At 42.1% G+C, this 21,039-nt stretch overlaps 1 protein-coding gene across 1 annotated transcript in view; it reads right to left on the bottom strand.

Annotated features, from left to right (window-relative positions):
* The window catches only part of LOC139722354 (pregnancy zone protein-like), a 36,592-nt gene extending 17,173 nt beyond the window's left edge, over positions 1–19,419 (bottom strand). Inside the window, exons 1-10 of the mRNA XM_071633662.1 lie at positions 19,318–19,419; positions 18,611–18,769; positions 17,252–17,488; positions 16,729–16,792; positions 15,837–15,978; positions 14,292–14,535; positions 5,502–5,646; positions 4,927–5,030; positions 3,815–3,866; positions 3,105–3,197 (exon numbers count right to left, since the gene is read on the bottom strand). Coding sequence (XP_071489763.1) covers positions 3,105–3,197; positions 3,815–3,866; positions 4,927–5,030; positions 5,502–5,646; positions 14,292–14,535; positions 15,837–15,978; positions 16,729–16,792; positions 17,252–17,488; positions 18,611–18,769; positions 19,318–19,419 — 1,342 coding nt within the window. The remainder of the gene's footprint in view (positions 1–3,104; positions 3,198–3,814; positions 3,867–4,926; positions 5,031–5,501; positions 5,647–14,291; positions 14,536–15,836; positions 15,979–16,728; positions 16,793–17,251; positions 17,489–18,610; positions 18,770–19,317) is intronic.
* Positions 19,420–21,039: the final 1,620 nt, after the last annotated feature.

Below are 21,039 nucleotides of genomic sequence, written 5' to 3'. Positions count from 1 at the left end.
TGATGGGCCCCATTGATTAGTAGGCCTTCACAGTATAATCTCGCACAGGCGGAGCAAGAGCTAAAATACCACGATTTACTCATGCAATGATATACTAATATTTCATTTTCTTACTTATATTTTTTTAGAGAAAATCCAATATTTCACCAAAAGTGTGCACCATATCGCTGAATTTCAGGTCTAGAAATGCAAAATCTTCCTCGTGTGGGAGGGGAGATACCCCCATCCCATAATCTCCCCCCGCTCGGTCGCTCTGCTCCCTCGAGATATTTCAAAAAGAAAAAAAAAAGGTCTTCATACTTTTAAGGTCTGATTTTCCACCGAAAGTCATCTGACAAGCAAAATAAGAAAAAGAACATATATTTCATATTTCATATTTTTGCTGCCACTTTCCTCCCACTTTACATTTCATGCAAAAGAGTGGGACATTCGATCCCTGTAAAGTGTGTGTATGTGTGTGTGTGTGTGGGGGGGGGGACCAAGCTTTTCTCTCTCCCCCCTCCCCCCTCCCCCCTCCCCCCCCCCCCCCCCCCCCCCCCCCCCCACGGTGCGCTGGTCCGGTTATGGGCTTGTAATTGTGGTGATGGTGACTATCGCCGATCATCCCCCACTCCTCAGTACAGATTTACGCCGTTGCTATAGGGCCTACTACTAAATATTGGAAAAAAAATGAATGAATAAAAGTAAATAATTCAAGCCCAATTAATACACGCATTTAAATTGTGGACTTTCACCCGGACCCTTTCAAGAAAAAAGATGATTAACCATTCCACCCATTTACGCAATATTGAACTTGAAATATAAATCTGTTTTTGAGCCAATTTAATTACCATATTAATCGACACCTAGAATCAGTAGTCGAGAGTCTGTGGTAGCTCAACTGGTCATTAGCCAAAGTGGGAATTAGCCCAAATGATGATTAGACGAACTGGCAATTAGACCAAGTGGCTATTAGACTAAATGAAAATAGACTAAGTGTAAATTAGACCAAGTGAGAATTAGCCCAAGTGGTTATTAGACCAAGTGGTTATTAGACCAAGTGGGAAAAGACCGACTGGCAATAGACCAACTGGCGTTAGACCAACTGAACATTAGACGAACTGATATTAGACCAAGTGCAATTGGACCTAGTGGCAAAAAAAATACATTAGACCAACTGGCAAATAGACTACATGGGAATTAGACAAAGTGACGATTAGCCCTAGTGGTCATTAGACCAACTGGTTATTAGACCATGTGGCAAGTAGACCAAGTGAGAAGTGGACCAAATGGGTTTAGCCCGAATGGTGTTAGCTTAGAAAAGCTTGGTGCCCCCCCCCCCCCCCCCCCCACACACACACTTTACAGGGATCGAATGTCCCACTCTTTTGCATGAAATGTAAAGTGGGAGGAAAATGGCAGCAAAAAAATGAAATATCGATTTTCCTTTTTTATTTTGCTTGTCAGATGACTTTCGGTGAAAAATCAGACCTTAAAAGTATAAAGACCTTTTTTCTTTTTGAAATATCTGTGCGAGGGAGCAGAGCGACCGAGCGGGGGGAGATTGTGGGAGGGGGTGTCCCCCCTCCCACACGAGGAAGATTTTGCATTTCCAGACCTGAAATTCAGCGATATGGTGCACACTTTTGGTGAAATATTGGATTTTCTTTAAAAAAAGAAATAAGTAAGAAAATGAAATATTAGTATATCATTGAATGAGTAAATCGTGGTATTTTAGCTCTTGCTCTACCTGTGCGAGATTACTGTGAAGACCTACTAATCAGTGGGGCCCATCACCGGTGTAGCAAGAATTTGATCTTGGGGGAGCAGTTAGATGCAAGGGAGCGAAGCAAGCGAGGGGGGGGGGGAGGTGTGGGAGGGGGATTCCCCCTCCCACGGTGAGAACTTTTCCCATTTTGATGTTGTAAATGGTGCAATTTGATGCATTTTTTGCGTGTTTTATCGACTTGAAACAGTCCCACATGATTAAGGTCGCTCAACATGTCCACCACGCCTGTCCACGCACATCTGTGCTCTACCCCTCATGGCTCCTACAAGGAAAACTCTTTGCTGTGTTGTTAGCTACATGGTCAGGCACGCAAGTGAAAACTTGTACTTAAAACCGTATTCATTCTCATTGAGAAATTTGGTGAAAGAATTGCTAATGAGCCCTCCCTTTGTTAACAAACGTTGCAGCATCCTTTCAAATCTTGATGACGCAACTTGATTTTGACATTCAAATTTTAAACTCTCCTTGCTCGTCAATGAATGCACTTTAAGTGTCATATTAAAAGAGGAAGATATAAACTTTATGATGATATATTTCATATGACATGAATTGTTCTATTTTACTGGGAAAATAACTGACAATTCCGGTTTCCTTTTTATTGGGACGCACTGTATATTTACGCCTGTGGTTCCGTCAAAAACAATTTATAAAGAGCAATTATATGCAATTTTGGATGCTCTGAAATACAAGTCTTGTAGACAGATTTTTGAAAAAGTCCCTGGTGTAGGAAGGGGATATCCCCCTCCCGCACCCAGCCCCCGCTCAACTCTGCAATGATCAGTTTTGTATTAGGTTGCTGTAAGATGGCAATGGAAATGGAAATTAGACCAAGTGACGATTAGCCCAAGTGGTAATTAGACCAAATGACAATTAGACGAAATAGAAGTTGGACAAAGTGATATGTAGACCAAGTGGTAATAGCCGAAATGGGTGTAGCCCAAATGAATATTAGACCAAGTGGCATGTAGACGAAGTGAATATTAGACCATGTGAAAATTAGACGGAGTGGAAATTAGACGTAGTGGCAATTAGCCAAATTGGAAATAAGACCAGGTGGTGTTAGACTAACTGAGAATTAGACTAAGTGGTATTAGCCGAACTGGTCATTAGACGAACTGAATATTAGACCAAGTGGAAATTAGACGAAATGGTAAATAGACGAAGTGGTTGTAGCCCAATTGGGTTTAGCCCGAATAGTGTTAGCCCACCTGGTGATTAGACCAAGTGGTAATAGCCCAACCGATAATTTACCTTTCTGACTATGTATCTATGTATCAACAAGATTAAGAGTGAATGTAGTGGATGTAAGGTATAAGTAAGCTGGCAATTGACCTACCAGATAGGTGTATGATGACACGTCCCGAGTCCGCCACATAATTCCTTGGTACTTTCACAGGCAGATCGTGCTCATAGACGCAGTTGTCATTCTCTAAAGTCATGCATTCAAAGTACAAAATGTTAACAATACCCTTACTATCCATGATTTACACACAAATGACAGAAGTACCAATGTCAGACACATACTACTAGCCTCAAAGGAAAATAAAGAACAAGCAAAAAAAAAAAAAAAAAAACCACCACCAATTACAACATAAAAAATATAGTAAAAGAAAAATGGCGTGGACCCCGCGTAGTGATGATAAAATAATGGGGTGAAGGAATCTGAATCGCACATGAGTAATCAGAGATAAGCACTGTTCTTGAACATCACAACATTTTGCCTCCATTTCTAACAGCGGTCGTAGGGAAAGGAAAAAATGCATGTAAAAACCGTAATGTGCTTAACCAAGACATTTTTTCTTGTAATCATGATTATATTCATTCAGAATTTCATTGTCTTGTACAGAAAAGTCTGAGGCAAGAAAGGGAGAAATGAAAGGGGTGAGAAGAGTGTTACGCGTTAACCACAAAGCAATAACGTTATGTAAATGAAAAAAAGTATAATACAATGAAATACATAAGTAAACAAATTTGCCAAAACTGTGGGAACAGGCAAGAAAAGTCAGTCAGCGAAAAAAAGAAGATATGCTCAATATCTATACTTACCACTTGGACAGAAGTATGCGCTGAATGTGTCCTGTATCTCTTCCCCTTCCGCCTGCAGATGAGAGTTAATCACACGTATTCATATCACAACGACAACATCAAAGACAATCTTCTCTTTGGATATATGGACAGACGGAAATAAACACATAAAAAAGGATAAAGCTAGATCCTACTGCGATAGATATATGTCTTTCTTGTTGCCCCCAACCTCCTACCTTTCCCTTCCCATATTTATGGAACTTAGATCATGAAAGCGACCCATAACTTTTCGATCACTGCCCTGTAATGTGTATACCACCATTAATTATTGTACCTTCCATAAACTAGTTTTTATGAAGAGAGATTGTCCAATTGACATTAACTATTCATTCGAATGAATCAGTTCTATCCGCTATATTATGTAATTTACAACTCATAAAATCATCAAGGCTTAATTTCTATATCATGATTTGAAATAACGATGGATTATATCGATAGCAAAATATAAAATTGAGCATGAAAGTACACCTCATTACGTTCATGAATATTCAATACAGAGCACGCAATGAAGAAACTTTAGATCTCCAAAACATTAATGTCGAGATGTTTCTACGCATGAGATAGAAAGGAAAATGAAAAGAAAATGGAAACACACACGCACACACACGCACGCACACACACACACACACACACACACACACACACACACAGGCCACTCAAAAGTTGGCGCGTAGGAGGGTGAGCAGCACTAATAATAAACAAGACTATTGTGGGTCAGGTAAGCTAGAAAGATAATGATAATATCATTAAAATCATCCTCCCGGAGCACCAGTTTTCGTCTTGAGAAAATACGTAATAGGTAATCCTACACACTTTCCAGTTCATTCCAAACTTCTTTACCATGTTTACATGGCTTGACATCTTGATTCCACTGAAAAAAAGACAAAGTGAAATAACGTAATAATTTGTTTTAATGCTACGGGAAGTATGAGATAGCAAGCAAGATTTTAGAGATGGATGGATGGATATGTACAGGTGAATAAACGAATCAATAGCGAGGAAGCAAGGTGAAGGACAAGAGCAGAAAAAAAGATAAAATGAATGATATTTGAAAAGATATATTGAGAACATACCTCAACTAGCAGCGTCTTTCTCAATCCGTCACGGAATGTAATGCCATCATTTACTGGTTGCTGTCCACAGACGCTACTCGCTCCTTCAATTACTTCTACAGTAGCTGCATAACATCAAGTAAGAAGAGATCTATTTCAATCATAGTGAACTTCATCATTCAAAGCTTATGGTCCCTCACTTACATAATGATTCTTTATTTCACAGTCCTCTTTTATAGAAAGAATTGTTGAATTATACTGGTAGTGACATCTACATTTTTGCTGTTATAAGTTGGAATAATGAATTGAATTCCCCGCCTCTCTTCACCGAATGTTTTTTCTCGTAAGGAACGGCTTTCAGTATAATACCCTAAACGACCCTTTCCTAAACTCCATTGAAAAGGGGAAAACTAAAGCACTTTAACCAGAAAGTGCAGACTTTAGTTGATGTCGATAACCCACAACATTATGTGAACCATTAATTCAGTGAGTATGTAGCGTTTTCAGAAATGACGTACAGTAAAAGATATTATCTGTTAACATTTTGATATTTCAAGGTGATACTCTGCATTCAAGTTGTTCCAAGTTAAGCTCACTTTCAAGGTCGATCTCTCCTATGGTGAGGGGCTGGATATCGTAGATCACCTGCGCTGGCTCTGAATTTCCACATACGCATGCGCGTTGGACGCTGTCTCCTTCTGTTAAGTTGAATTTATCCGTGGGGACCAGGGCAACTTTGATCTGGAAACATAAAATCTGGAATGCTGACACCACGTAGCTACGAGTCCCTTGTGATTATATCGTGCACTTGTACTTCCGATTTTTCTGCTTATGTCGCTCAAGAGGTTTGGCGACTGGGTTAGTATGATTATAAAGACGCTTGAATGCGTCAAGTCTCGTTTCATTATCATTCATTCTCATCTCCAGACAGATGATATTAATCGATTATACCAGGATCAGACTTATTTAAGTGTCTACCGTACTGACGTACGTTGGCCTTATTACAATACAAACAAATGAAAAGACATAGGGCCTATATAGAACACATATTTAGACTATAATGACAATAATTCAAGAAAAGCAGCCAAAACTACAACAATAACTCTGTCTTCAAAAAAGCAACAACAACAACAACAACAACAACACACAACTAACAGGATAGGTATATGTGTTGTACAGCGTGTCCCAGAAAAACAAAACAAAACCGAGTTTCCTTGCAACTTTTTACTATCGAAATCATACATTTTCTTTATGAGATATACATCAATGGAAAGATAAACTTTTCTTCTTTCATTTGAAGTACAACTTAATGTTCATTGTTCATTTATGACTGAGTTAGAACAACGAACAGTGGTGCTATGAAATTTTAATTTGCATGCGCAAATGGTGACTTTAAGTGAATTTTTCAGACTTTTAACGTTACGTTTTCGAAAAACAAAGTTCATAGCCTAAATATCCATAGTTTCTTCTTTAGTATGAGACCTTATATGCGTGAAATATGAATAAAGTGTGCTTGAGAAAAATTTGCATGAACACATGCTTCATTTCTACCGATAGTCGAAAAACAAGCATTCAGCTCTCCCGTCTTAGCATTAGACAATGGGCTCACCTGCGCCATTGAATTCACACAAAACAACTGCAGTTGGGGGGGGGGGGGTATTTACAGAGAATGTTGTATGAGACGGAAAGCCCTTTGTAGTCATTTATTTAGAATAATCTATGAGACCTAACCAATAATTGAAGACCAATATCGTGTGTATTCTCAGGCTGCATGCAGTCCAATGGCTATGAGAAATCAACGTTACAACAATGGTACACATTTTGATGATTTAGTACCTCAAACTTATCTCACTGTTTTCATTCCCCTCTACATTTCCCTCACGCGTGGTTCATCCTTCATTATTGACAAGGTTTTGGAGTCTTTAAAGGGGGAGGTGAAGTAGAAAGAGAAGGTATATCACTTTATTCATCACTGAACTTGCGTTTTTAACATTTCAAAGGCACAAGTGAAGGGCAGAAAGTCGTCTTTTTTTGGGGGGGGGGGGTCGGAAGGATTTTTCGGTCGGTTACTCCCAACCACCCCCCCCCCCCCAACATTCCGCTGATGAACACCCTTTGCTCTGTGGTTTGCTGCATGGTTAGGCAAGCTCATGATCATGTGATAATTTACGACACTATTCCGAACCGTTGGTAACAATCCCTTTTAATACCCCTCCCTTCATTTTTGTGTAAATTCATTGAAGCGTGAAGGCCATTGTTATCTGCCAAGTCGGGTAGGCGTCGGGAAAGCTAACTGGCTCCTTATTTACTATCCAACGTTCTGGGTAAAATGGCAGTATATTTTCAAATTAAGTTTTCTCGAGCAGGCGTAGATCATTTTTTACTCATGAGATGTCATATGAAAGGAAAAAAGAATGAAAATTAAGGCTATGATATAATTTTTGGAACAAGATTGCCGAAAAAGCCTGAAAAAACTCATTCAATGTCGCCATTTGCTCGTGCAAATGGACATTAATAGTAATTTTACTGTCTATTGTTCTAACTCCAGGGGCGGATCCAGGGAGGACCGCAACCGGCGCAAGCCCCCCCCCCTCCCTTTATTTTTTGTTGAAACAAAAGAAATAAAAAGAAAAAGATGGGGGGAGGGGTGCGTGCGCCCCCCTTTAATTTTGTAAACGCGCCCCCTCTTTACGGAATTCCTGGATCCGCCCCTGTAACTCAGTCATTCATGAATTATGAACAATGAGTTGAGCATCAGATGAAAGAAGAGAAGTATATCTTTCCATTCATGAACATCTCAAAAAGCAATATTGTATGATTATGATCGCGAAGAATTGCAATGAAACTCGGACTCGTTTTTTCTGGGACACGCTGTATAAACGTTTTCATGGTGATGTAAATAAGATAGCGAAGCTTGCGGTAACACTATGTGTATGTAGTCCCCGAAGGAACTGTTGTTTGACGAAGGAATAGATTCATAGAAAAAAGAGGAAAGTGAAGAAGGTAAACGACATAGGGACGGTGTGAGAAAGTCAAATATTGACAATCGAAGAGTTGCAGTGAGCTGAGAGTTTAGGTTGTACTAGCCGAAAGTGGAGAATAGGAGACAAGGGCAGTTATAAGGCAAAAGAGAGTGAGAATGAGGTTGAGGGTTCGGAGTTCTGGAGGCCTGGATGAAGTAGAAAGAAGGGAGAAGGGGGGGGGGGAGGTGAGGAGAAGGATAGAAAATCATGGAGAAAAGGGACAAATGATGAAAATGTGAAATTCTGAACAAAGTGTCATGGAAAGCAAGAGAAAACGAAGTTGGTAAGCGGTTGAGAATGCGGAACATTGAAAGCTGAATCAAAAACCACGAAATGTAGGAAGGGAGGATCAGTGTTAATGTCCTCCTTATAAATAATGAACATAGAGGGTGGAAGTTATCAAATTCTTAAACTAAAACTCAAGAAACTTAATTTAGTTTCCAAGAATTGAAGGGGATGAGGTGCGGTAGTGAACATTGTGCACCCACACGGAGATGGAATGATAAAAACAAGTGGACATACGATAGGCACAGTAAGAAATGAAGATCATCAGATGATTAAATGGTAAAATATTCCAAGGCAAAGGGTAAAATACCAGTAGATTGAAGGGAGAAGGATGGGGGATATATCCTGGGCCCCGTTTCATAAAAGATGTTAGGATGTCAACTCTTGCTAGAATGACAACTTCCTATAGCAACAGCCAATCAGGAAGCTGCATTCATGTCGTTACCATGACAAATGACATTCCAGCAAGAGTTGTTATCATATCAACTTTTTATGAAACGGGGCCCTGGAGTCTACGGAAGGCAAAGTAAGGGCAGAAGATATAGATTATGGGAGAAGGGGTAAATTGAAGGAGTGAAATGAGTTGATAGGTATCTTAAGAATAGTGGGGAACATTGTGCGATGAGCAATCAAGTGATTTGATGAGTCACGGGGACGGAATATAGACTTGGGTTGGAGAGATACAGTAGGATGAAAGGGTAAATGAAAGGGCTTGTGAATTGAAGTACAGAACATATGTTCGGGGAAGAATAAGGTTGAAAGTCTAGGCTGATGGAGAGAGGTAAGGTGAAGGTCGGGGCTGAGGGATAGAGGTACTTCAAAGGTCTTGGAGGTAGGTTGAAGGTCTAGGCTAGTGGAGAGGGGTAGGTTGAAGGTCTAGGCTGGTTGAACGGGGTAGGTTGAAGGTCTATCGGTAGGCTGGTAGAGAGGGGTAGGTTTAAGGTCTAGGCTGGTGGAGAGGGGTAGGTTGAAGGTCTATCGGTAGGATGGAAGAGAGGGGTAGGTTGAAGGTCTAGGCTGGTGGAGAGGGGTAGGTTGACGGTCTAGGATGGTGGCAAAGGGTAGGTTGAAGGTCTAGGCGAGTGGAGAGGGTTAATAGGTTGAAGGTCTAGGCTGGTGGAGAGGAGTAGGTTGAAGCTAGTCTAGGCTTGTGGAGAGGGGTAGGTTGAAGGTTTAGGCTGGTGGAGAGGGGTAGGTTGAAGGTCTAGGCTGGTGGAAAGGGGTAGGCTGAAGGTCTGGGCTTGTGGAGAGGGGTAGGTTGAAGGTCTGTCGGTAGGATGGTAGAGAGGGGTAGGTTGAAGGTCTAGGATGGTGGACAGGGGTAGGTTGAAGGTCTAGACTGGTGGAGAGAGTTAGCTTGAGTTCTAGGATGTCGAGAGGGGTAGGTTGAAGGTCTAGACTGGTGGAGAGGGTAGGTTGAAGGTCTAGGCTGGTGGAGAGGGATAGGTTGAAGGTCTAGGCTGGTGGAAAGGGGTAGTTTGAAGGTCTAGGCTGGTGGAGAGGGGTAGGTTGAAGGTCTAGGCTGGTGGAGAGGGGTAGGTTGAAGGTCTAGTCTGGTGGAGAATGGTAGGTTGAAAGGTCTAGGCGGGTGGAGAGAGGTATGTTGAAGGTCTGGGCAGGACGTGGAGGGTTATATGTTGATGGTCTAGGCTTGTGGAGAGGGTTATGATGAAGGTCTAAGCGAGTGCAGAGGGTTACGTTGAAGGTCTAGACGAGTTTAGAGGGGTAGGTTGAAGGTCTAGGCTGGTGGAGAGGGGTAGGTTGAAGGTCTGTCGGTAGGATGGTAGAGAGGGGTAGGTTGAAGGTCTAGGATGGTGGACAGGGGTAGGTTGAAGGTCTAGACTGGTGGAGAGAGTTAGCTTGAGTTCTAGGATGTCGAGAGGGGTAGGTTGAAGGTCTAGACTGGTGGAGAGGGTAGGTTGAAGGTCTAGGCTGGTGGAGAGGGATAGGTTGAAGGTCTAGGCTGGTGGAAAGGGGTAGTTTGAAGGTCTAGGCTGGTGGAGAGGGGTAGGTTGAAGGTCTAGGCTGGTGGAGAGGGGTAGGTTGAAGGTCTAGTCTGGTGGAGAATGGTAGGTTGAAAGGTCTAGGTGGGTGGAGAGAGGTATGTTGAAGGTCTGGGCAGGACGTGGAGGGTTATATGTTGATGGTCTAGGCTTGTGGAGAGGGTTATGATGAAGGTCTAAGCGAGTGCAGAGGGTTACGTTGAAGGTCTAGACGAGTTTAGAGGGGTAGGTTGAAGGTCTAGGCTGGTGGAGAGGGGTAGGTTGAAGGTCTAGGCTGGTGGAGAATGGTAGGTTGGAAGGTCTAGGCGGGTGGAGAGAGGTATGTTGAAGGTCTAGGCTGGGGGAGGTTTATTTGTTGATGGTCTAGGCTTGTGGAGAGGGTTATGTTGAAGGTCTAGGCGAGTGCAGAGGGTTACGTTAAAGGTCTAGACGAGTGGAGAGAGAGGTAGGTTGAAGGTCTAGGATGGTGGAGAGGGGTAGGTTGAAGGTCTAGGCTGGTGGAGAGGGGTAGTTCGAAGGTCTAGGCTGGTGGAGAGGGGTAGGTTGAAGGTCTAGGCTGGTGGAGAGGGGTAGGTTGAAGGTCTAGGATGGTGGAGAGGGGTAGGTTGAAGGTCTAGACTGGTGGAGAGGGGTAGGTTGAAGGTCTAGGATGGTGGAGAGGGGTAGGTTGAAGGTCTAGTCTGGTGGAGAATGGTAGATTGAATATCTAAGCGGGTGGAGAGAGGTATGTTCAAGGCCTAGGCAGGTGGAGGGTTATATGTTGATGGCCTAGGCTTGTGAAGAGGGTTATGTTGAAGGTCTAGGCGAATGCAGAGGGTTACGTTGAAGGTCTGGACGACTGGAGAGGGGTAGGTTGAAGGTCTAGGATGGTGAGAGGGGTAGGTTGAAGGTCTAGGCTGGTGGAGAGAGGTAGGTTGAAGGTCTAGGATGGTGGAGAGGGGTAGGTTGAAGTCTAGGATGGTGGAGAGGGGTAGGTTGAAGGTCTAGGCTGGTGGAGAAGGGTAGGTTGAAGATCTAGGTGGGTGGAGGTGGAGAGAGGTATGTTGAAGGTCTAGAATGGTGGAAGGTTATGTTGATGGTCTAGGCCTGTGGAGAGGGTTATGTTGACGGTCCAGGCGAGTGCAGAGGGTTACGTTGAAGGTCTAAACGAGTGGAGAGAGTTACATTGAAGGCCTAGGATGGTGGAGAGGGGTAGGTTGAAGGTCTCGGCTGGTGGAGAGGGGTAGGTTGAAGGTCTACGATGGTGGAGAGGGGTAGGTTGAAGTCTACAGTTGTAGGATGGTGGAGAGGGGTAGGTTGAATGTCTAGGCTGGTGGAGAGGGATAGGTTGAAGGTCTAGGCTGGTGGAGAGGGGTAGTTTGAAGGTCTAGACTGGTGGAGAGGGGTAGGTTGAATGTCTACACTGGTGGAGAAGGGTAGGTTGAAGGTCTAGGATGGTGGAGAAGAGTAGGTTAAAGGTCTAGGATGGTGGAGAGGGATAGGTTAAAGGTTTAGGATGGTGGAGAGAGGTAGTTTGAAGGTCTAGGCTGGTGGAGAGGGGTAGCTTGAAGGTCTAGTCTGGTAGAGAATGGTAGGTTGAAAGGTCTAGGCGGGTGGAGAGAGGTATGTTGAAGGTCTGGGCAGGACGTGGAGGGTTATATGTTGATGGTCTAGGCTTGTGGAGAGGGTTATGATGAAGGTCTAAGCGAGTGCAGAGGGTTACGTTGAAGGTCTAGACGAGTTTAGAGGGGTAGGTTGAAGGTCTAGGCTGGTGGAGAGGGGTAGGTTGAAGGTCTAGGCTGGTGGAGAATGGTAGGTTGGAAGGTCTAGGCGGGTGGAGAGAGGTATGTTGAAGGTCTAGGCTGGGGGAGGTTTATTTGTTGATGGTCTAGGCTAGTGGAGAGGGTTATGTTGAAGGTCTAGGCGAGTGCAGAGGGTTACGTTAAAGGTCCAGACGAGTGGAGAGAGAGGTAGGTTGAAGGTCTAGGATGGTGGAGAGGGGTAGGTTGAAGGTCTAGGATGGTGGAGAGGGGTAGGTTGAAGGTCTGGGCTGGTGGAGAGGGGTAGTTCGAAGGTCTAGGCTGGTGGAGAGGGGTAGGTTGAAGGTCTAGGCTGGTGGAGAGGGGTAGGTTGAAGGTCTAGGCTGGTGGAGAGGGGTAGGTTGAAGGTCTAGACTGGTGGAGATGGGTAGCTTGAAGGTCTAGGCTGGTGGAGAAGGATAGGTTGAAGGCCTGTTCTGGTGGAAAGGGGTAGTTTGAAGGTCTAGGCTGGTGGAGAGGGGTAGGTTGAAGGTCTAGGCTGGTGGAGAGGGGTAGGTTGAAGGTCTAGGATGGTGGAGAGGGGTAGGTTGAAGGTCTAGTCTGGTGGAGAATGGTAGATTGAATATCTAAGCGGGTGGAGAGAGGTATGTTCAAGGCCTAGGCAGGTGGAGGGTTATATGTTGAAGGTCTAGGCGAATGCAGAGGGTTACGTTGAAGGTCTGGACGACTGGAGAGGGGTAGGTTGAAGGTCTAGGATGGTGGAGAGGGGTAGGTTGAAGGTCTAGGCTGGTGGAGAGAGGTAGGTTGAAGGTCTAGGATGGTGGAGAGGGGTAGGTTGAAGTCTAGGATGGTGGAGAGGGGTAGGTTGAAGGTCTAGGCTGGTGGAGAAGGGTAGGTTGAAGATCTAGGTAGGTGGAGGTGGAGAGAGGTATGTTGAAGGTCTAGAATGGTGGAAGGTTATGTTGATGGTCTAGGCCTGTGGAGAGGGTTATGTTGACGGTCCAGGCGAGTGCAGAGGGTTACGTTGAAGGTCTAAACGAGTGGAGAGAGTTACATTGAAGGTCTAGGATGGTGGAGAGGGGTAGGTTGAAGGTCTAGGCTGGTGGAGAGAGGTAGGTTGAAGGTCTACGATGGTGGAGAGAGGTAGGTTGAAGGTCTAGGATGGTGGAGAGGGGTAGGTTGAAGTCTAGGATGGTGGAGAGGGGTAGGTTGAAGGTCTAGGCTGGTGGAGAAGGGTAGGTTGAAGATCTAGGTGGGTGGAGGTGGAGAGAGGTATGTTGAAGGTCTAGAATGGTGGAAGGTTATATTGATGGTCTAGGCCTGTGGAGAGGGTTATGTTGACGGTCCAGGCGAGTGCAGAGGGTTACGTTGAAGGTCTAAACGAGTGGAGAGAGTTACATTGAAGGTCTAGGATGGTGGAGAGGGGTAGGTTGAAGGTCTAGGCTGGTGGAGAGAGGTAGGTTGAAGGTCTACGATGGTGGAGAGGGGTAGGTTGAAGTCTAGGATGGTGGAGAGGGGTAGGTTGAATGTCTAGGCTGGTGGAGAGGGATAGGTTGAAGGTCTAGGCTGGTGGAGAGGGGTAGTTTGAAGGTCTAGACTGGTGGAGAGGAGTAGGTTGAATGTCTAGACTGGTGGAGAAGGGTAGGTTGAAGGTCTAGGATGGTGGAGAAGAGTAGGTTAAAGGTCTAGGATGGTGGAGAGGGATAGGTTAAAGGTTTAGGATGGTGGAGAGAGGTAGTTTGAAGATCCAAGTAGGCCCTACATCATACTAGGGAGACTATTTACGCCAAATATGATTGGGTTGGACGATTTGTGAAAGGAAAGAGGCTCGGGATGAAAGGATTACTAGCGTAAAGGAGTGAAATGGAAAGACCATGGTGGATTAAAGGGGGAGATTTAGATAGAAGAGGTCTAAAAAGATGAGGCGTTGCAAGTGTCTGCCGTTGTGTGACCATCGTCAATAGTCAAGTTTCATACTGGCCAAAGTCTTCGTTGATTTTTTTTCTTTTTTTAGCCGACATTCATTTTCGGTTTATTGAATTCATACATTATAAGCTAATAAAATTCTACCATTTTTTACGTTTTGATATCATATTCTCCCCCTCTCTAAGAGACAGTATGTCATTTTATGTGGATGTTCGAATTCGTGCTTCCAAACTATCATCTGGAACGTAATGTATTTTGCGTGATTCGCCATTGAAATAAAATACAGAGCAAAAAATGTAATGCATTTCACACTTTATGCATCAGACAAAAAGCATCAGTTGTGTGGTGGCTAGGTTAAGAATTGATAAATCGATAGATTGTATAACCGAATTGAACATTTTAGCACTTACAGGCAGGCACTCCGAAGTCTCGGTTTCATGATAGTAAAAGACGTTTATTTTCATCTCAACTATCTCATATCTGATGACGGAATAAGGAAGAATGTATTCGGCGAAGAAAGGTTTTGTAGCTTTGAGGGAAAAGGGTTCGGAGATGCCAAAGCCAGTTCGTGTAGACACACAGAAGCCGCTGCCCTCCCAAGTAGTGATAGTATCGGGTACCGTTACACTCAAGTCTGCGGTTCCGCTCTCCTCGCTATAACAGAGTTTCAAACAAGAAATGAATTTTAGAGATAGATACGACTAACATTGCATATGCCTGACGGATATAATGACAATAAATCCTGAATTGTCAATCCGAAGATACCTTTCAGAAGGATATGCTACTTGCTTGTTTCATTCCTATCTGAGGAGATGGCTGGATAGCTCATTGATCCAGCTGCACAAGATGGTCTTCCATTAGGTCCAGTTGGATATGAGGCGGGAATATTTCACCGGGTTCATGCTCCCTGTTCTTTCCGATAATTGAATGTAGCGGCCATCTTTATTTACAAGCATAAGTTGTGACTCTCTCACACGAGGGACTTCCATCTTATATCCTATCGGATGGACATAGTGTTTTGCCTCTTGCTAGAGGGGACGGTATAATTATACACAAAAAAGTGCTCAGTTATACTTGGGAATCAAACCCGGGTCCTTTGGATCTGGAGGCAGACGGTCTACCGGTCTCTCAAAGTTAAAGTTCAGATACACACAATACCAGACTTGTTGACACATCTCAAGAAAAGGACATAAATCGTCTCTGTCAGCAAGATATTATACCTTCGTGCCACTGACATTCTGATAAGTAAATTAAGTTGATCGCTCTAGTTGTGTTTTGAATAGTTAATGGGGCCCTGGAATCCCTCCCAATGTCTTTTGTTAGTCACATTAATATCATAGAAACATGCAAGTTATGCTGAGTCGAGAGGAAGGTGCATTCCAAGGTCTTTTGTTAAACATTTTAGTACTTTAGCAATGATTGACAGATGAGGTCATCTCAAGAATATTGGTTTGGAAGGATTTTTTTTTTGTGGGCGTTCCCAAGTAATCTGAAGAAAAATAGACGAAAAAAATCGTTAAAAATATATGGAATATTTGTAGATATTCTTTTTACAGCAAAAGTGATGTTGAGGGTATCATAAATCAACACAAATCAACATGCATTTTGATTTCAGGGCCCCTTTAAACACCCTTCATGCTTTTTAGAGAATCTTGCTTTCCCGTAGAACACAATGAATTACTTTACACTACTTAACAATGACACTGTTAGTGGCATTGCTTCGAGAACTGTGTCATCAAATCTACCTGCCGAGAACCCGTTAACTACAAAAATGTTTCTGACAAATATCTTGCGGAAAACGCACATAATAACAAAAGGAACTTCTGATTTGCGCTTGTAGCACTATGTCCTGTGTGAAAATGAATATAGAACTTGAAAAGAAAACAAGTAGAGTAACTAACAAACAAGTAAGCAAGCAAGCTATCAAGCAAGCAAACAAACAAAGTACGATAAACCTAATTCGATGGAGACTCCAGAGCCACGTTTCGGGAAAAAATGTCCGGATCACGGAACCATCAGCTCCGCCAGCAGCTACAGCAGATCGAGCAAACTGTACATTTTCAGCTACTGCAGCTGATGCAAAGGCAGATCTGAAGACTGTGAATTTAAATTTCATAGAAAACAAACAGTTGCTTAACTGGAGAGTCAGAACTTTTGAAGGGAGGAAAAAAAGGTTATCACACAATTTTGCCTTGTTTTTTTTTTTTAAAGGTTGACCGGCATATGAATTGTTTGTATTCTAAAAATCGTTCAAAGATGCCCTTCTTATCATCAACTTTTATTTTTTTCTGACCAATAGTCCGATGACTTGATATTTCACTTCCAAAATCAAAGCAAGTCGATATAAAGCTGTTCCAAAAACTAGCGTGGTGTCACAAAATCTTCAGAACATTTTCATGAATTAACTGATAAAAACACTATGCAGCTAATATTTTAATAATCAAGTTGAGGTAGGTTATCATGTTTCAATATTGAAGCACAATTCTTGATCAATGCTCTACGCACCATTTGCGTTTACGGAAATTCTAACTACATCATTCGATTCAAACGACAGCTAGAGTGGTAATGATCTATGCGTTACTCAATTTAGAGGTTGTTCGTCTATACTGTTGCATAGTGCTGATGCCCTACAATATTCAAGTTAAAGAGAGCATGTCGCCTGCAGAATGACTAAGTATTATTTTCCATGCCATTATTAGAATTAGAGTAGCATATTAGCATGACTTCTTTAAAGGAACTGGCTTCTCTCGTTTGTTGAAAAACATGATTATTTATCATAATAATAATAATAAAAAAAAAACCACCCCGGCATAGATACAAGACCAAAGACAGCTCGTAATAGCTTACAGTATGGCTGATGGCATGGGCTGGTTTCTATTTCCAGATTCGTCAGATACACAAGACCAAGTTGCTGAATGAAAAAAATAACAACACAAATCATAAAGTGCCAAAAATTGTGATTGGTATATTGGTTGGTAATCACTGCACATACCAAGTTGGCTTATTCCATGTTAAGTTAAGGAGAATGGCATTGTACCAAAAATATACATATATAAAGGGACAATAAATTGGGGTTATACAGATAACCCATTTTTGTCTGTTAATACAGGAAAAAAAGCAGCTTTGATTTAAAGGGAATGCGCCGAGAAGTATTATCATACGACTATCACTATGTTTTTATGTCCATTGTATTCCAGGTAAAAATCATTGACAGTCCGTAGCTGTATAGTTTATACGACACTATTCGATGCAAGAAGAGATAGACTTTTCCCCGGTTAAGAAAAAACAAACAAACAAACAAACAAGCAAGCAAACAAACAAACAAACAAACAACTATCAGCAATGACATTCACTGATTGACTTGACTTACTTGGAGTTCCTTTGTGACATCACTGTACTTAGGCACGAGACCAGAATAAATGGGAAAGAAGTTAAACTGGCGCTTTTTCCGTCTAGCCAAGAGGACAGGTCGAGCAATAAGTGGCTCTTCGATGGGACCACGTGGATCAGGAAGTGGACCAGGATTTTTGTCTGGAGACTGATTTTGGCAAGGACGATTAGGATCATAGCCGTTGCTAAGTTGAAACCGGTTCACGAACCCCTCAACCTGTAAACCAACATCAACATCGACATGATGATCCTATATATATATATATATATATATATATATATATATATATAATCATTATAATGTATTATATATCGTCGGTTGAGAATGATAAGGGCGTTAAGTGACCACAAAACCCATAGTGTTCGAGAAGACTTAAAGCCCTTCTCATTCTCAGCAGACGATATATACATATATATATCATTATGATTATATTTGATCTATAATTTCGTCAAATACAATATTACAAAAGTAGCACATCAACGCACTATATGAAATCATCTGTCGATCCCTTTGTGAAACTTACTTCACAAAACAAAAAGTCGCCAGACATGGATTTTTAGTTAAAGGTAGATTATGAAAGAGCAGACCCTATCATTTTTGGCTCCATGACATTTGCTCTCGCAACAATAATATTGGTACAGCTCTGGTCACTGTACACTGTGATGTGGAATGAGGGATCAGGCTGACAGGCTGATATCTTGTGATATTTGCTCTGTTGTACTCATTGATACCGCTCTGCTACCATGCACGGTGAATAAAAGCAACCTTCTTTGACGGTAAGTAGTTGCTCGTACAGCGTATAGTTGTTTACTGCATAGTACTGCATGGCCGGGGCCAGGGTGCATGTGAATGATGGAGTTGGAGATGGTTAGCGATGAAAAGTGAAAGAGTTGAAGGCAATATTAAAATGATACTTAAACGGTTAGCAGCACTGCATGAAACATGAGACCCGGAATCGCTACACTAACATCATTCTAGGAATGGTCCAAGAATGGTGATATTATTGTATAACTATTACGAATGAAAACATTTCACAATTTTGGTCACAGAAACTTCGCTCATCTGTATTAGAACCAGCCAGGTTTGATGCAATGAACCCCAAGATGAAAGTATGATAGTATTATTGTATTACTTGTATTGGTTCGAAGTGTAAGGTAACATATTGAACAAGGGGTTTATGGTTGAGCATTAACAGTTTGAAAGGTGAATGTCATCCGTTGTTTTTGGAGCTGGTGCATCAGCCCAAAAGGTTGATGGTTGCTTTGCTCAACATGTTTCTAGACACAAAGCTTAGTTAGTCCCTAACCTTAACACACCAATTGTATGGAAGTAACTCACGGAGCTAGACTGAAGTTGGTTGTTTCCTGCAAGAAGGTGAACACTCCTGTCTACAACACTTATGGCACACAGAGAGCCGGGCGTGGCAAACATTTCCAAGCTGGTGTTCTCGCCAGGTCGATTTTCAGATCTCTGGCCATCTTTGAAAGCAATGCCAACCTGTTCTTTCACCAAGTGTCGGGGGGGGGGGGGGAGGTCATTAAAAATGAAATACCTGGCATAAGATGTGTAATTATGTCTTTAAAAAGATAAGAGAATGCATCCGCCGAAATTCCTTTGACTTGTTCATTTAAGAAAATACGTATAAATGTTGCTATCATTGACATCGCTTTCATTATCATTGTCCCTCTAGACCAGGGTTTGTGAGCAGTGGTTACAATGAGGAAACTACCCTGGATAAAGAAGACAACATACCAATATCATTACTATCATTAGAACTCTCATCATTAGTACTCTCATCATACTCATTATTTTCGTCATAAACAAGCAAACGACTACTAGCACTTGACTCACATCCTGCACTTTAAGAGGTGCATTTTTTCTATCAATCAATGAAACAGCAGAAACAGCAGATGATTCCCCTCAACACTGAAAAAAAGAATCCGACAACTTTGAGTTATGATTATAATGTCAACACGTTTTCTTTAAATGAAATAGGAATCAAAGAATTCAATATTCGTTCCAATATGTGTAATTAGGAGACCGACCTTGTTTTCAAAAGTAGGTTTGCTGATGATTTCAATGCTGTCGGCAACCATTTCAGTCTCATCGAAAATGGTGTACGCCAAAAGGTCTAATTTAGGAGTCATTGCCGGCAAAAGAACGAAGCTGATGTCGACGACCTTCTTGGTGTCTTTCCTCGGGGTGATTGTGGCATCGAGATCGTGGATGATGTTACCACGCGAGACGGCCTTTAAGCAAAGGACATTAAATATTTGACTAACCCAAACAAAGTTTTTTTTTTCTCTTATGGTTCTATGTTACAAGAACCAATGAACATTTCAACTGTAACATGTCTTGAAGCAAACTGATACGACTTGACTCTGAGGCTGAGTTGTAGATGCAATATGAATGACCACCGCATAAAACGCATATATCACTATCGTATTTACTGTTCACAAACCACTGAAACTGCATCCTTTCGTAATTTACTAGCAAAATGTGTGACCTTTCTATAATGTTTCAAGAAAAGAAAAAGTTGTGCGACTGATTAGCAAATTGCCCTATTACATTAACACTATTAAGCACCGACTTAATTAGTGTTATGTAGTAGCCGGTAGCCAGTGGCCTGGTTTAGTAGCAGCTAGTGTAGCCTGGCTGCTACTAAACTGATTAGTTCGGTGCTTATTTACGTAGATGTAGGGAAATTTGGCAATCAATTGAAATAAAAGCATCTCGACACAAGAATGTCATCAATAAAAACAACAAAACAAAAACAAAACAAAAATCAAAACAAAACGTAGTACCCGCCGCATGCTACAAGGATTAGAACCAACACCGACGGTTGGGAGGAAGCTCGGTGATTGAGTGGAACCATAAGACGCCTGTCCAGTGAATAAGAGGTCGGAGGTTTGAACCCTGCCTGAATGCGTATGCCTATGATTATTATTATTATCATTATCATGGCTACTACGTTACACTGAATAATTTGGAGCTTATGTTAATAACGTCGATGTAGGACATTTTGTTAATGAGTATGAGGCAATAGAAACCTCTTGATCCAAGATATCATTAATTTGAATATTATAAAAGAAAAAAGTTTCTAGTTAACACTATGCTTGTAACTTAACCAATAACTTAATTCTGCAATCTGGTTTAACTGGGAAATCTACCTAAATAACTCTAACAACCTACCATAATGTGTAGATTCCCGCTTAACTCAGAAGTAGAGTGTGCTCTGAACAAGACCGGTTCCCCTGCTTGGGAATCAGATGTTAGTAGCTCAAGACTGAGGTACTGGTTGGATGGGGAGTAGAGTGGCTGTGCATACATGTAGGCCCTTGGCTGTGTCAATTGGTATCCTGTATTAGACGGGTTGGGCTGATATCGCGGAGAAATCGCCTGTTGTGACGACAAAGTAGGCCAAATAAGTTGTTAAAGTAAGTACATGTACTACATGTTTCGTGTAATTATCGTCCGTTGTGTTAAAACACTATGAAAGGAATCGGATATCATTAACTTCATGACATTTATTCCACTGAGACAGTCGTTAGACATATTGAAGAAGAAATAAAAGTCTCCTTTGATTTATATTCATTAGTTTTTGAGAAAAGCTCACTCATCATCAGTATCGACACAGGGCACATGTCAATGTCCTGCGGCAAGACCTTCAACTGCTGTCAAAAGCAGCATTCCTCTTATTTCCTTCCTCCGTGCTTTTCTTCCTTTCCGTTTTTGTTTCTTGCCCTTTTCTTCTTCCGTCTCTCTCC

Source organism: Diadema antillarum, unplaced genomic scaffold (genome assembly GCF_040938485.1).
Source record: "Diadema antillarum isolate AM-2024a unplaced genomic scaffold, OU_Dant_1.0 scf00000163, whole genome shotgun sequence".
NCBI classification, from domain to species: domain Eukaryota; kingdom Metazoa; phylum Echinodermata; class Echinoidea; order Diadematoida; family Diadematidae; genus Diadema; species Diadema antillarum.
The sequence above is the reverse complement of the archived record's forward strand: the minus strand, read 5'-3'. Positions and strand labels throughout refer to the sequence as shown.